This window comes from Leguminivora glycinivorella, chromosome 7, assembly GCF_023078275.1.
Source record: "Leguminivora glycinivorella isolate SPB_JAAS2020 chromosome 7, LegGlyc_1.1, whole genome shotgun sequence".
Lineage (NCBI taxonomy): Eukaryota > Metazoa > Arthropoda > Insecta > Lepidoptera > Tortricidae > Leguminivora > Leguminivora glycinivorella.
In genome coordinates, this window is record NC_062977.1 from 4098565 (window position 1) to 4115024 (window position 16460).

Consider the following 16460-nt stretch of genomic DNA (forward strand, 5'->3'; position numbering starts at 1 on the left):
CAAAAAAAAAAGCAAAACATTTGAATTTTGAAAACGGGAAATATTAATTGAGAATTTTATATAAAATGCAAAGATTAAAAGCCGAGGAACATAAGAACTTAACGGGGACTGTGTTAAAAATTTTAGCACAAAATCGCATTACTACGATTCTAGAGTTTCTACAAGAAGATGCTGGAAAGTTATCAACCCTCACAAAGTTATCTCTACCTCAAGTCCTGGACATTAGAAATGCTATTCTAAACAAATATGCAGCACCTTTAATCAAACTGGGTTCATTAAAACTGGATACTTTAGATAAAAGAAAATGTTTGAACACTGGTATTCTTAGGTGAGTAAATCCTTTATTATTTTCCATTTATTTTGTGTAAAGTAAAGCTATCTTATACAGTTTTTTTTTTCAGTTTAGATACTGCTACAGGCGGTGGGATACCAATAGGCTTTATTACAGAATTGTGTGGTCTGGCAGATTCAGGGAAAACACAGCTATGCCTTCAATTAGCCATAAACTGTGTAAAGAATTCAGAGAGTAGTGTACTTTATATCGATACCAAAGGGGACTTTTCTGCTACGAGGGTCCAGAAGATATTGGATGCTTATGGCTATTCACATAAGGTATTTTTACATTTTGTATAATTTGTATAATGTCAAAAACATTTTCGCATAATATACATATAATTTATTTTTCAGGAAATGGCTTTGATAATGATCAAAATTAAAATAGTCCATATATGGACAATGGAAGAGCTATTAGATTTCCTCAAGAAGCTTAAAAATCAGACAATATGCGTTGAAAACTTAGCCTGGTTATAATAGATTCATTACCTTCGCTGATGTTTCAGTACCTTGGTGATGATAATAAAGTTGGTAAGATATTTTTTCATTTAGCAGCATCTGTGATAGGCAAACCTTAGTATCTACTCTACACATAAAGTATTGGCTGCATCTCTTACATCTCTACAAGAAAGAATTATCCATTGCTATTTGTGACACCTTTTTGTTGATTATTATTAAAATATTTTCAGGTTTGTCTTTTTTGAACAACTTCGTGAATTATGCAAGATACATGGGCAAACACTTCAATATAGCTTTAATTTGTGTGAATATACAAACACGATGGGTAGATCAAGAAAATGCAGATTTGGAAGGTATTTACATATTTCTTTGCTTAAACTATATAAATCCACATTTAATTTATTTATGAAAATATAAATCATTGGTTTGTATTTTTTTATTTTAGATGATAGAGAACAGGCTACTTCATACATGAAAGAAGCTCATTACAAAGAGAAAAGAAACCGCTGCCTTGGTAAATACTGGCAAGGAATCCCAATGATGGTTATCTTCCTGGAGAAGCAAGAGAGAAATACTGAAGATGGGTCTCCTCATGTCTGTTTAAACATAACTGTATTAAACAATGGCCAACTCTCAGATAAATGTAGTAGTTGTAATGTTATTTTGAATAATTTAGGTGTTACCTAGTGTGTTTAAGTCTAACTAGTAATTGGTAGTCTTATTACGAGGAAAATGTTACATATTTCCACGCTGATTTGCATTTAATATATGAATATATTTTACTGAGTTAGCTAATGAAAATTGACACATAAAATCCTATCAAAATAAACCATACTGTGTTTGTGTTTCGGTAGTTTTATCTCTTTGATATAAAAATAGACACGCTGCTCAATGTTATATTTTAAATCACGAAAAGTACAAAATTTTCAGTATAGAATAGTCCAAAGAATATAATACTCATAGTCTTGAAACAAATGTAATCTTTTTATAATGTGTACCAATCCCTTTGTATTAATTAAAAATGTTTATCGTGTACACTAGCTTTTGAAAAATCAATTGTAGTCGTTGGCCAACTTTAGCATAGACTATAGACTTCTTCATTCGTTCACACTTCGTTCAATTTGCTTGCTGTTCATAATCTCATTCATTTTATTTTCGCACGCCTGACAGGCGCTGCGTGTCGTACTGTGATGGCTTTTAACACTTTTGTAAATTCAATATTTTTATGATATTTATGTGTTTAGTAACAATAGTTCTGTAATTTAATTTAAATCCATATTAATGTGCTTACACAAAATGGCGAACCAGACGCAGAAAATCGTCTATAAGCTTGTACTTACTGGAGGTGAGTGTCTGTATTTAATTTAGCCTAATTTATTTAAATTTCATGTTGTAATTATTTTGTTTCTTAAGTTACAGTACAGTGGGTTGGAAATACCTCAGTGATTTTTAGGTATATCAGGTTACTAATAGCCCTCCTCGGTAAAATTAATTTTAAAAGCAACACGTGGATCTCCTAAATCTTCCCACTGAAACCATTTCATGAAATATTTTAGGACCCTGTGGCGGCAAAACTACCGGACAGTCTCGTCTGTGTACATTCTTCGAGAACTTAGGATGGAAGGTGAGCATTTAAAACATTCAGTTTATTTTATTTGCAATTCTTTTTTTGCTTGCTCTATTTGTCATTTAGCAACTAAAATAAAGGTTAACTTAGTGAATTAAATTATTACAACTCATAGGTATATAATTTAAAATTCATTTTAAAAGCTTACATATTCTTATCAATATGTAGTAAATTATAGAAATAGTGCCATCAATACTTTATAAAATTTATGACTGTGATGTGCCAAATTATTTTTAGAATAAAATTATTCCTATTACGACTCTGTTTTACATTATCATAACCCAAATTGTTTATTTATACATTTTCTAATCAGGTTTCCAATTATTTGGCACATCTCGTTGACTTTATAAAAAAAAATATTCAAAATCTTATCTATGTCATGGATCAGCTGTTATTGCTCAAAATTAACAGTTGAATTTGTATTGTTCGTAAATGTGACCGCACAGGTCAAAGTGGTTTTGGCTTCTCCATTTGGGGATCCGCAAAGATCGTCGATCCACGTTGTGTTTATTTGCAGGTGTTCCGGGTGCCGGAAACGGCTACCGTCCTCCTCAGGTACGAAGTGTAACCTACACAAATTGATACAGTGCATGTTACGCGAAAATCGCTAAATGTATGTTTTGGGTTCCAAAATTGAATCTTTTCAAACAACTTCCAAAATGATTCTTAATTCAACTTTATAAGGTATCATGAAATTCGTGAGGCTAAAATAATCATTTTGTTTTGAAGCCAAACTTAACTATTACTAATTACACAGACAGTTGTTAACTAGGATTATTTTAATAAAATGCAGCAGCATGTATCTTCTACTGAAAATATTATTCAAATAGAATCTCTGGAAGTTTGTTTTTATGTAGAATTTAATGGTATGTTTTCTATATTATTAATTGTGTTATTACTTTGCCAATGTTGATAGTGAATTAAGTAGACAGACAACTATCATATCAAATGCTGTGTAATAGTTGAGTCATTAATGATTAAAGTACATCAAGTGCCAAGGACAGTATCATTTTCCGTAATTGCCTATTATTTGTTTGTTTATTAGCAATTAATATAAAGTTACAAATTCTGTGAAAGCTATTGTTTTTTAAATTAGTTTTTTAAGTAGGTATTCTATAATCTTCATTATTGAGGTATTTGGTATATTAACGTTAATTCCATTATTATTCAAGTTTGAAACCCAAACATTGGACAATGCACTGATTTAATGCATATTTGGACTGCAAAAAGAATGGTTCACTTTACTGTATTTTGAGTTTATTTCTGCCTCCGTCGGTATACAATATTACCGACAGGATGGTGATTTGAGGATCATCACCTGTTATAATGTTGTATGCGGGCTCAATTTTAATATGTTGGGAATACATTATTATGAAATTTATACAAATACAAAACAGTTAATAAGTCCATGAATGTGTCTCCATTTTATGCGTTTCTTTTATTTGCAGTGGAGGGATCAAGTTTGCAGATCTCACGCCAGATGAAGGTGAGTTTTTTCATTACATTTTATATTAAAGTATACCATTTAATTACTTAGCTATCAAAATATTATTTTTCTACTCGTCGACTTTAATCTGTCAATTAGGACACCACAGACTAAACTATAAGTGCTGACTTTTCAGTGTTAGGGACCATCCACACTCATAAGACGCATGTCTCGGGGCGCGCAACGGACGTCTCCGCCACGCCGCCTGAATGTAATTAAAAAAACGTCTCCTCAGTACATTTTGTATAGGAAGGACGTAAGACGCGCCCCCAGGCGGCGCGGCGCGCGCCACGCCACCGCCACGCCGCCGCCACGCCACCTGGGGCGCGTCTTACGTCCTTCCTATACAAAATGTACTGAGGAGACGTTTTTTGAAGTACATTCAGGCGGCGTGGCGCGGACGTCCGTTCCGCACCTCAGGACATGCGTCTCTTAGATGTGGCCGGTCCCTTAGATAGTCTTTGACACTTAGTCAACTATAATATTTCATTACAGTTCACTTTTGGTTAACTGTAATAATTTCAAAAATAGAACTTCATACAAGTTCTATACTAATTTGCAATACCTGGCAAATTTTTGTGCATCTGAAACACATTTTTTAGGGTTCCGTAGCCAAAATGGCAAAAACGGAACCCTTATAGTTTCGTCATGTCCGTCTGTCCGTCTGTCCGTCTGTCCGTCTGTCACAGCCGATTTACTCGGAAACTATAAGTACTACAGTGATGAAATTTGATGGGAATATGTGTTGTATGAACCGCTACAAAATTATGACACTAAATAGTAAAAAAAATTGGGGGTGGGGCCCCCATACATGTAACTGAGGGATGAAAATTTTTTTTTCGATGTACATACCCGTGTGGGGTATCAATGGAAAGGTCTTTTAAAATGATATAAAGTTTTCTAAAAAACATTTTTCTTAAAGTGAACGGTTTTTGAGATATCAGCTCTCAAAGTCGTAAAAAGTATGTCCCCCCCCCTCTATTTTTAAACCTACGGGGTATAAAATTCTAAAAAAAATAGAGGTGATGCATGCTAATTAACTCATTCAACGATTTTTGGTTTGATCAAAGTATCTCTTATAGTTTTTGAGATAGGTTGATTTAACTGTAATTTTGGTTTGCTGCTACGGAACCCTTTGTGCGCGAGCCCGACTCGCACTTGGCCGGTTTTTTTATCAATCGCGTTATTGACCAATCAGAGACGGTTATTACAGACAATTGGTTGCTAGGTAATTCGATGTTGATACAACGGTGAACGACGCTATTAACATTAATTTTAACTTGAATGATGATATTTTTCGTCCATTGATGATGAAGATGATGACTCATAGAAAAAGTATTGTATACAATAGTGATATAATTAAGCTTTTCACTCTCGTACCGTTCTATTAGGCCACTCAGCAAGCTTCGTGGCCTAAGCATGGTACTCGACTGAAAAGCTTTGTATTATATCACGATTGTATAAAATACTATCAATTTACCAGCTTCATAGAAAAACAATTAATTTTGTTGTGTTTTAGGTTTTATTTTCCTAGAGAAGTAAATAATCCGAATGTTTGCATTTAATCGTAATAACTCCAAAAACAACTTGTATGTTTAAATAGATAAAACTCCTTTCAGATTCTAAGTGTGATTCTAGAACAGTAAAAGGCAGTCCAACTTGTTTGCAGTCAGTCATGTTTCCGTTTGTCACCATTACTTTGTCATGCTTGTGTTTTTGTGAATATTATAGTGAACAATTGGTATTCATTCAGATTCGTTGAATGATGCTCTGAAGTGTGAATAGAATAGGTACTTTCGTTATATAGGTAATTAATAAGGTACTTACCTACTAATGTAGTTTTTCCTAATAGATCTCTAAAACCATACCAGTAGCGAAAAAACCGCATTTAATTTATGGAATATATCCACAGAAATCTGTGTTCTTATTGGCTTTGGAACTCTACCAATCGTAATTATTTACTGAATACCTAGTCTTTCATGTGAATTGTGAAATTCGGGCGGAAATACTACAGTTCACTGTTTACTAAAATCTTGCCAAGATAAATCACAAGATTTTTCGCGGCATTGTCACGCCCTCCCGCCAGTTCCGCCCGAAATAGTTTCCCTCCAAAACTATATGTAACTATAGACAACGACCTTGACCACGGATAAAACTGCTATCGCTATTTGATTCGTCTCCCTAATAAATAACCTTTCATATTTTTTCGCGCCATTATTCACTTTCGATCAAATAGGCTTCCCTTGAAAAGTATACCCATGTTAGCCATAGACGATGACCTTGATCATGGATAGCTGCCATTTGCATAAAATACGCATTGACTATTTGATAATAAAATCGAAGTCAATGACCCCTGTTCGGCGAATCTCGAGATCGAATCGTTGATAAGACCGACCAATGCAAGAGGCACTTCGTAATTAAGTCTTATTCAAGTTTTAATATTTGCTTTATCTCTAACGATAAACTTTTTAATTAGTAATTACTTAATTAGGTATTTATTTCTAAATTCTTCATGTTAGTCGGAGAAAGATAAACTGGGCTATGTAATTATTAATATAACGAGTCCCAAATGTCCTCCCCGTTGTTAAATAACTAGGTTGGTGTTGGTTGACCGTTCGTATATTTTTATGATGTTCTTATCAAAATTGCATTGCGTCTGGTCTAAGACTTACTTATAATATTTTATGTTAATGTATCGGATTTCAATGACCTCTATTTTGTGACATAGATATTTTTGCTAGCTATTCTACTCTTACGTTCGTCATTGACTATCTAAATAGTATGAGTCATTCAGGTCAGTTCATAACATGAACTATCGTTTTCTGAGTATACTCAATACCTTCAACAAACCAGTGTAAGAACGCTTACCCGGTTCCGTAGAGATAGTACGGGCCTCGAAGTCACACTTATTCTGGTCTGCCTCTGATCTAAAATGATGAGAAAATTGTATTGATGACGTGTCACAAAACTCTTTAAGTCACGATTCCATTCAGCACATTACGTTCACATATAAAGTGGTAATTTTAACCTCAAGTAAAATTGCTAAGAGATCTCTCAGCCCATGCCACGAACTTATGACGTTGCAGTCATATGAGTTGGGATGGATAGCGGCCATTCTCTGTGCCAACTCGGTAATTGCATTTATATTGCGAAATACTGACCCGTTTACTACGTAATATTATTTTTGGATAATGATAAGTCTGTCCGCAGTTCGTAGTCATTTTCAGTCGTTTTATTCCCAACGTCAAGCGACTGAGTCGACTAAGAATCTGAAACCATCATTCACCGTTATAGCGTTCGCTAAATTTTATTGCATAGAAAGTTTTTTGGACCTATGCTGTGTGTTGAGTCTCTGTTAACTGTGGTTGATGCAACTGCCCCTAAGAATAGCTTATAACTGTGCTGTAGGTACAATTACGCTTGGGCCTTGCGATTCTTTAGGTCAGTTTCTTAAGTGCATTCGCCTCGTTTCTTCTGTAAGCTTTTATATCAACAACTCTATTCTGCTACTACTATTACCTCCGCTCTATTTTCCCTTCCCTTATAGATATCGATGTAACACTTTGTATCTGTAGACTCAACTGAAGTATTTTGGTTATATGATAACCCCTCCACGAGCCTGTATATGACAGAACGTGGAACTCGGTGTTGTTATAGCTTATAACCTTATAGATAAGCATGTGATAATAATTCACACGTATTTAGAATAGTAACCTCGCAGTTTCGTTTTCATCTCTCTCATTGCCAAGTCATAAGGGCCGAAGTCTAGCTAGGTGACTTGATTATAATGTGACGTTTAGCGTGTACAAGTCATAGCCAAATTCATATTAAATTTCAAGGAAGAAGTCTCTACAGTTAACTGTTTTAATCTTAATCCTATTTCACAAACTTCAGTACAGGACTCACGTTTATTATAACATTTAGAGGTGTTATAAATATTTATATACTTCCCTAATGAGAGTAATGAGCGACACACGACACCAGTATTGAGTTTAACGTACTATAATAGTACCCATCTGATAACGAAGTGCGCGAAGTATGAAAACAGCTACAGATTCTCCGAGGTTTCGTAGCTATGACTAACCTTCTTAGATATAGAACTAACACATACATATATTTATACTAAAATCTTTACACCCTCATAAGAATAATTTTCCAGTAACCGCTCGAGAGAAAGAAATTTGCTCTAGATATAAATGCCGAAGTTATCTTATGTGACGCAATTCTGCGTATAATTCACGCACAATAAAATTGTTAGCGGTTACTCGTTTTATTTTAGTTCAACTATTCTCAGCTAGCTGGCTCGTAGAGATTGCCAGTATCGTGCAGCATCAAAATGATGTACATTTTTCGCCTTATTACATATTATTACATAGCCTCCACCACCATACAGTGGTAGCTCTGCTAACTTTATATGTAAATATTTTAGATTTAGGCTCCTACTAACCCTTAATTAATTGTAATTTTCATTCATGTATGTACTAACAAAATATGTACTTCGTCGCCTTATACTTGTTACAAAGAAGTGACCATTTTTACTTGAAATAAATAATCATTAATTACATTATAGCGTAACATCCTAGGATTTAACCGGTAAATCCCAGCTTTTACCGATTTTGATCGCCAAAAGCCCAAATATTACCTAAAGAATTGTTGTTCACATGGGTTCGCTTTTACCAACGTTGATTCGATGAATCCTAAGTTTTACCATGGCAACTGTTCTAGATTATACTGTGGTTCTAGTGACAGGGCAGCAAATTCGAGCCCAATTTAAGACCACATTCTCTTCCCTAGCTTCTACCCGGCTTCCGCCTGCTGTGATCTTGCAGCTCTCCTGACACAGTTCTTGGCAGTAGCTCAGGCAATCACTGCCTTCCACATATAGCCTAGAGTTCAATAGGCTTGCTGTAATTCGGGCTTTTACAGTAATATAATACATTATAGTGGATTACTGATACAACTAAATATATACCTACAGTAAAAATATTTTTTTGTCACGCGTTAACGGATTATCGATTAACTTTAACTTACGTTAAATTTGTTGAAATGTATCGCATTAACGATTAACGAAGTTAACTTTTTTAGTAACGGATTAACGATTATCGAAGTTAAATATTTGATTAACGGTGCCCGGCTATGCACATACCTATTGAAGAGATGACTTACCTTTTTCCTCTTGTAGCAATCATCCGGTTATTGCGTTGTTTTAGTTAGGTACTAACTGTAATACTTTAAATTGCTTTTGAAATCAATTTGGAGTTTTTTTACCATTCATTTAAAATACACCATTTAAGCTAGTTTATTCCAACTACAAAAATATACTATTTTTATTTTATCTCAAAACACAAATAGTACGTTGCTTCTGGAAAGTTATGTATGAAAATATTGGCATAATTAATGGAAGATTTTTTTTGATTGGGATATGTACATTATAGGCCGAAGTTATTTTTCATCAACCCTCCCCATCTCTCCCCCTCTGCGTCACCCCTCTTCCCCCCTTAAATAGCCGAAAATGCGGTTTTTCGCGATTTCTAACAAAACAGTTGAAGATACAGAAAAAGCGTGTAGAAACAAAGTAATCCTTAATAAATTTACTACAAATCATTCATTGAAACTTTGGTTCTAGCACTTACAGTTTTCGCGTGATCCATCACGAAAGTTGGTCCTTTGCTGCAATTTTCTTTAGTGAATGTTAAGTTTTCTCCCAAATTGCTTACGAAATCTGTTTGATATTACTAAAATATTATAAACTGAAAATGAATTTCAGGGGGAAAAATCACTACCATGGGTGGAACTTGAACTCACGGCTTCTGGATTGAAACTCCAGGGCTCTACCAACAGCTACCAAAAGCTCATCCCCAGTCATCGATATACTATATGGATCAATGGTACTCCTAGCGACTACTACTGTGAAAATATTACGTCTTAAATAGTTATTGGAATTCCAAGACATATTGGAAATTCCACTCATGGTAGTGATTTTTCCCCCTTAATTTTATTTTAGTCATGTGTTACAATATTTTAATCATATCAAACAAATTTCGACGATTTCGTAAGCATTTGGGCGAAAACTTAACATTCAATAAAGAAAATTGCAGCAAAGGACCAACTTTCGTGACGGATCACGCGAAAACTATAAGTGCTAGAACCAAAGTGTTAATGAATGATTTGTAGTAAATTTATTAAGGATTACTTCGTTCCTACGCGTTTTTTCTCTATCTTCAACAGTTTTGTCAGAAATCGAGAAAAACCGCATTTTCGGCACTTTAAGGGAGGGTAGAGGGGTGACGCAGAGGGGGGAGGAGTGGGGAGGGTTGATGAAAAATAACTTCAGTCTATAACGTACATATTTCAATTAAAAAAACCTTCCATTAATTATGCCGTAATTTTAGCTAATTTCCCCTACTAAAATCACAGCAATAACAGTTGACAACGTCTAACAGATTTTTTTCTGTTATGACAGCTCATTCTCATTCATTTCATTTCAAGCAATATTTTTTAGCCGCATTACCTGGCCGCTACATATTAAGGTGGATGATACACTGGCTCCGGTTGTGCGATGCGAATCGGAGCCAGTGTGACATCCACCTAATCAACTACTTGTTGCACGATTAGAGTGAGATGGAGCAATAGGTAGAGAAGGAGAAACATGTATTGCCTCACTCTATCGCTCTATCTCACTCTAATCGTTTCGGTTTCCTTCGCCTAAGTTTTGCACGGAGCGAATGTAACTATTTATTTGCGATGGTACCGGTTCATCACTACTTTTGTGAAGTATAAAATTAATAGCTGTAACAAACTGTCAGATTTAGTTCGAGTCGGACAGCGGATTTAATTCGCTCCGAACCATATCCGGCCGTCTGTAGATTACGCGGACCAAATCCGACCGGTCCGGCCCGAACCAAATCTAACCGTCTGTTACAGCTATTAGAGAAAATTTATAAATCTGGCAAGCAATTTGACAATGACAACTTCATAGACTACTTAAAATAGCTGTAACAGACGTGTGCGTTCCGATTTAGTATTATTTCTTATTTCTTTAACGGAATAATTACTAATTTTCACATTATTTTGCCATCACAATGCGTTTGGAACGCATCCGTCATTAATGTAAGTTTGGAACGCACCTGTCATTAACGTCACGTCATTGGCAAGTTGTCAGGTAGGAACAATTTGTATGGGAAAAAAGAATCACTGTTTTCTAATTATCATCACAATATTTATGTGTTTTTACACTGCCTAAACCTTCTGCGGTCTAATACAAACATTTCAATACCAAAATTACGTAAATCGGTCCAGCCGTTCTCGAGTTTATAGGTAACTAACAAACGCATTTCATTTTTATATATATAGATAATAGGTAGTAGAATTCAGGTGTTAATATTATTTTACGTCGTCTAACGGAGATTAGCTGCGAGGATCAATAGCTTCTGATCCAATTAGGGTTCACAATTCAGAATCTTAATTAACCTTTGAGATCTTCAGATTCAGACACGATCTTCCTTTAAGCTACGGAAAGTGTATAATGAATTTATTAGAAACTTTATTTATATATTTGAATAATTATTTATTCAGGTTATGCCTTAATTATTTTATATATCATTTGGCTCACAATTTAAGCCAGTACTCGCAACCCCGTTCCTCTTGTACTTCGTTTATTAAACTGCTACTCCGTCAGGGAAAAAAATCTAAGTGGGCCGCTAGCTAAGCTATGTTTGATATATATCTGATAAGACTGCCATTTTTTGTGTTAATCGTACAGTGACTGTCATTCATCACATATGCAACATACATACATTGTATGTGTGTGTGTATGTACTTAAAATGAATAATGACGTATTTCGATAGGCAATCTGTTATATATGCAATATATTTGTATAAATCTACATGTGTGGTGCTAGACTCAACTATTCATAGTGTTTACCCACACATCACTTATTCATCGAATATGACCAACGGTTAATAAAATCCGAGTTGTTTACCTAAACAACAGCAATTTCACTCGAAGATAAAATATTAGCATTCGCTTACATAAACATGGAATATCGCTTAGAACCTGTCACTTTATATAAAATGCATCGAAGCACTTAGCTTGCGCCATGCAACCCTGGAAATCTCCACCCCACACCCTCTTTGAATACATTTTCCATCATAATCTTCTTATAAAAATAGAATTAGCCTCGATGGTCTGCGGGATAGTTACGGGGCTTCCATGTTTTCACGTGAGCGTGTATGTGTGTGTGTGTGACGCTCACGGTCACGTTCACGGCGTGTCTTGAAATAAAATGTTGCAACGACGGATAATAATGGAATTGTTAGCGGAGATTGAATTGCGCGCTTCATCGATAGGTAATATCATTAATGTAAAGAGGAAGATGGGATTGCCGGTATATTCATTAAACTGAACTGAAACTCGCTTTAGCGTTTCCGTGACTCTGGTCTGGTTTTAAGGATATTTGAAAAAACAAAGACAAACCCGCTAATAGGTTATTCTAGGCTTTTTATTAAATGCATAGGCATTCAATCACAATCAATAGATTCGACATGCAATTGAGGGCGCCAGGGCGCAATTAGTATAACATAGTGTCCAACGGTTGAGCTCCAAATACTATCACTGACATTTCAAATAAGAATGGGCACACTAATAATGTCCCTACCTATTTATAAATGCCCTGATTTTCTATTGATCAGCATTTCAATTTCATGTTCAGCTACTAGATTTATCCCTCCGCTTTGCGCGATCTTCATAATCCATCACGTGTTGCAAGGTATTAGTTTTATAGATACCTACAACAACTATTCGTATTAAAACTCCAAAAACAAGTTGTAGGAATTACCTTTCAAGTGACGCTACCCAACTAAACTACGACTTTGTTTTTCAAAACATATTAGATAAGGAAACGTGTAACATTCATAAAGTGAGCGTGACCAACTATCCGACCGAGGGCACCTCGTTGTTTTCATAATTTTTCATTTTAAATCCACCACAACATAACAAACTTCAACCGACGCAAACACGTCAGGAGTCATTAATAATTACAAACTTCCTCGCGTTTCACGCTCCCCTATGAGCATATTGGAACATACATAGCCTCCAGTCAGGCGTTGTTTTTACGTTACATTACCTTTGTAAAGATTCATTCTGCTTGAAGTTACTTTGATTAGCATTTACGGATTGTTGTATTTATGTGTCGAGGCGGAGCGTATCAAAATACTTGAAATCCATGCTAAATTAATTGTACTATGTGAATGTGACTAAGTAGTCTGTAAAAGAAATGTCGACAGATTGGTCTAATAAGAATGGCTTCAGTGGTTTGATATTTTCGCTCACTGTTGACGATAGAAACGTGACTTCGATATTTGATTTCTGATAATGAAAAATAGTCAACTAGGAACCCTTATAGTTTCGCCATGTCTGTCTGTCCGTCCGTCCGCGGATAATCTCAGTGACCGTTAGCACTAGAAAGCTGAAATTTGGTACCAATACGTATATCTATCACGCCGACAAAGTGGTAAAATAAAAAGAAAAAAATGTTTTATTAGGGTACCCCCCCTACATGTAAAATGGGGACTGATTTTTTTTTTCATTCCAACCCCAACGTGTGATATATTGTTGGATAGGTATTTAAGAATGAATACTGGTTTACAAAAATAGTTTTTTGATAATATTAATATTTTCGGAAATAATCGCTCCTAAAGGAAAAAAAGTGCCCCCCCCCCCACACACTTTTGAATTATATGTTTAAGAAATATAAAAAATCACAAATGTAGAACATTATAAAGACTTTCTAGGAAAATTGTTTTGAACATAATAGGTTCAATAGTTTTTGAGAAAAATACAGAAATCTACGGAACCCTACACTGAGCGTGACCCGACACGCTCTTGGCCGGTTTTTTTTTTAAATACGGGACCCTACCCTACACTGAGCGTGGCCACACACGCTCTTGGCCGGTTTTGTTAATACAATTTGATATCTGTTTTATTCAAAATATTTCACGTCAAATCGCTATAGTGATATTCATATACAAGTACAACTGGATTCATATACAACTAGATTGGATATAAAACCAATAAAGCATTGTTTATGGCTCCCATCTGATCCCCATTTATTACTCCTAACATAAATCCATGCTAAGATATAACGATACCTACAGTTGGCAACAAAATGTGTTGTCTCTATTTACAAACATCAAAACTTTATATATCTTTAAATATTGTGGTTTTCTTAGTTTAATAGGTACTGTAAAATGGCATATCCTCTAATATCTGAATTATTGTTAGTGTTGTTATCAGTTTTCTGCGCTTCCATCAGTCAGCGTTACAATAAGTTTATTTACATAGGTATGAATTTATCTTTAACACTATATTTAGATTTTGTGCAAAGAATGTCAAGCATTGTGACGCAAGTTACGTATTAGCATAACAGAAGATTTCATTTCAACCTATTTTATTGTTATCAATATTATGTTAAATGAACTTAAATGTCGTTTAAAATGTAATTCATGTTGTTCTTCAAGAATTTGGTCTTCTGGCATACTTAACGAGGTTGTAAACAAAAGGACACGCAATAGGTATTGAGAAATATTATCGAATAATGTCGGGGTTATTGACATAGAATTGGTCGAAGTATTGAAGGTTGCGCAGCCTGCATAGAACTATTAGACATAATGAAAACGTGGTCAATCAACGTAACAAAAGAATCAATTTGTGTTGTTGACAAAAGGTTTACTTTTTCTAGCCTGTGTTTCGCAAGCTGATACAGTTGGGGGACCTTGCTCTCGATACCTTTAAGTTTAGAGCAAGTTTGATTGTAGGTCTAGGTAGATGTTTTCGTTCATTATAAAGTTCAATAGTCGCTCATTTAAATATGACTATAATGGCAAAATAAGTTTAAAAAATAACCCAGGTTTTCTTACCTTCTAAGATCTATTCAAGGCTGCCCTCGCAATGCCCAATCTTTTTATCCGCTTTACATTTCTTCTTAACTGATGAAGCTCTAAAGCGGCTGGGAACTAGGAACTCTGAAAAAACAACACGACCTCGTCCACTGTATTTTCAAATTGATCATTATCAGAATATGATTCAAGAAAGAACCAAGCATCAGCCAACAACTTGTTTTTAACAGAAATCTTAGCTACTCGTAGTTTCACACTTCATTTCATGGCACTTCAAAATCTTTACTAATGATGTTGTAGCTCAACGTGTTACAGGCGACGTATGCCAGACGGCTTGCAAACGTTGCACCGCCGCGGCCGTGGCTCAGGCCACCCAGGGTAGCAGCGGTGAGTTGGAACTTGAACCCGTAACGAGCTAAACCAGATCATGACTCTGAAATCCAAACCATTAGGAGCTAGATTCGAGTAATCTAATCATGGTACCTTCTCATAGTCATATCATACAACAGCTCGTTTGGTCCGTGAGCAGCTTGTTATGCACTTTTTCAAGAGAAGCCAAGCAGGTGTAAACAACACCTGAAGTTGTGCACGGAGAAAAAAGTCTCGTCCATGATACCTGAATAGTGTAATCTGAACGAGAAAATCTAGTAAATTCTGGGACAATTGTTCACATAGTATAAATAACTAAACTAGTCTGTTTAAATGCGTTGAGCTTAGTGAACTAGTTATCTTGTAATTGCTACACATTAAAATAGCGTGTATTACTAGAATATTTAGTAATCATAACACGTGGACCGTACAAATAAATAATATTTTCTTGCAGAGCTTAATAAATGAAATGTGACCTTGACAATATATTCTTGTAAAGGTAAAATATACATTACGTATCATAAAATAAAAATATTGTAAGGGTCACACAGTCAAATTGTGTGTATTACTAGATTATTCAGTATTTATAACAAATGGAGTGTCTAAATAAACAAAATAATGTAAACTCCACAAGAAATTCTTGTAAAGGTTATAAAACTTTAGTTAGGCCAATAATAGGTATAGTTAAGAATACAAGTCATCTGATATATATTACATTCTCTTCATTTATGTAAACTTCATTAAATGGTTGATAGAACAAGAAAGTTAGTTACAGCAACTGCATTTATGGTACTCTCTAATAAATATACAATTGCGTTAACGTGTTATATTTTTATCGGTACCTATGAATTTGTCTGTGCACTGTATAGACAACTAACATTTCTTGTAAATGTTAAAAAAGGTTTGTTGTCTATACAAGGTGGTTCAGTAGGATTAAAGGCCGAGCCACGCCAGATACGTGTACGTAGACGTGTGCGTGGCGTGCGCGCTGTAAAGTACGAATCTTCAAAAGAGATGATACACCGCTAGACACACACGGGAAACACGTCACACAAGCGGTGTAATCTCTAATGAGGATTCGTCATTTACACCGCGTACGCTACGCGCACGTCTACGTACACGTATCTGGCGTGGCTCAGCCTTTAATCCTACTGTACCACCTTGTATAGACAACAAACCTTTTCTTACATTTACAAGAAATGTTAGTTGTCTATACAGTGCACAGACAAATTCATAGGTACCTACCGATAAAAATGCAGGTTGCTAGGACCAGTTCCAAGAGACAGAAGC

At 35.2% G+C, this 16460-nt stretch overlaps 2 protein-coding genes across 4 annotated transcripts in view; both read left to right on the top strand.

Moving 5' to 3' along the window:
- The first annotated feature begins 10 nt into the window (after positions 1–10).
- Positions 11–1740, top strand: LOC125227853 (DNA repair protein RAD51 homolog 4). Its single transcript, XM_048132231.1, is given in 6 exon segments — positions 11–328; positions 402–612; positions 688–796; positions 799–864; positions 1023–1145; positions 1238–1740. Coding segments are annotated over 6 exon segments (1014 nt in total). The 5' UTR covers positions 11–65; the 3' UTR covers positions 1480–1740.
- A 201-nt stretch (positions 1741–1941) lies between these two features.
- Positions 1942–16460, top strand: part of LOC125227848 (TRPL translocation defect protein 14) — a 52295-nt gene continuing 37776 nt past the window's right edge. Inside the window, exons 1-4 of one of the 3 annotated variants that reach the window (XM_048132224.1) lie at positions 1942–2137; positions 2349–2416; positions 2937–2974; positions 3868–3905. In XM_048132224.1, coding sequence (XP_047988181.1) covers positions 2074–2137; positions 2349–2416; positions 2937–2974; positions 3868–3905 — 208 coding nt within the window. In that variant the 5' untranslated portion in view covers positions 1942–2073. The remainder of the gene's footprint in view (positions 2138–2348; positions 2417–2936; positions 2975–3867; positions 3906–16460) is intronic. The other 2 variants (XM_048132222.1, XM_048132223.1) reach the window with 2 other exon arrangements.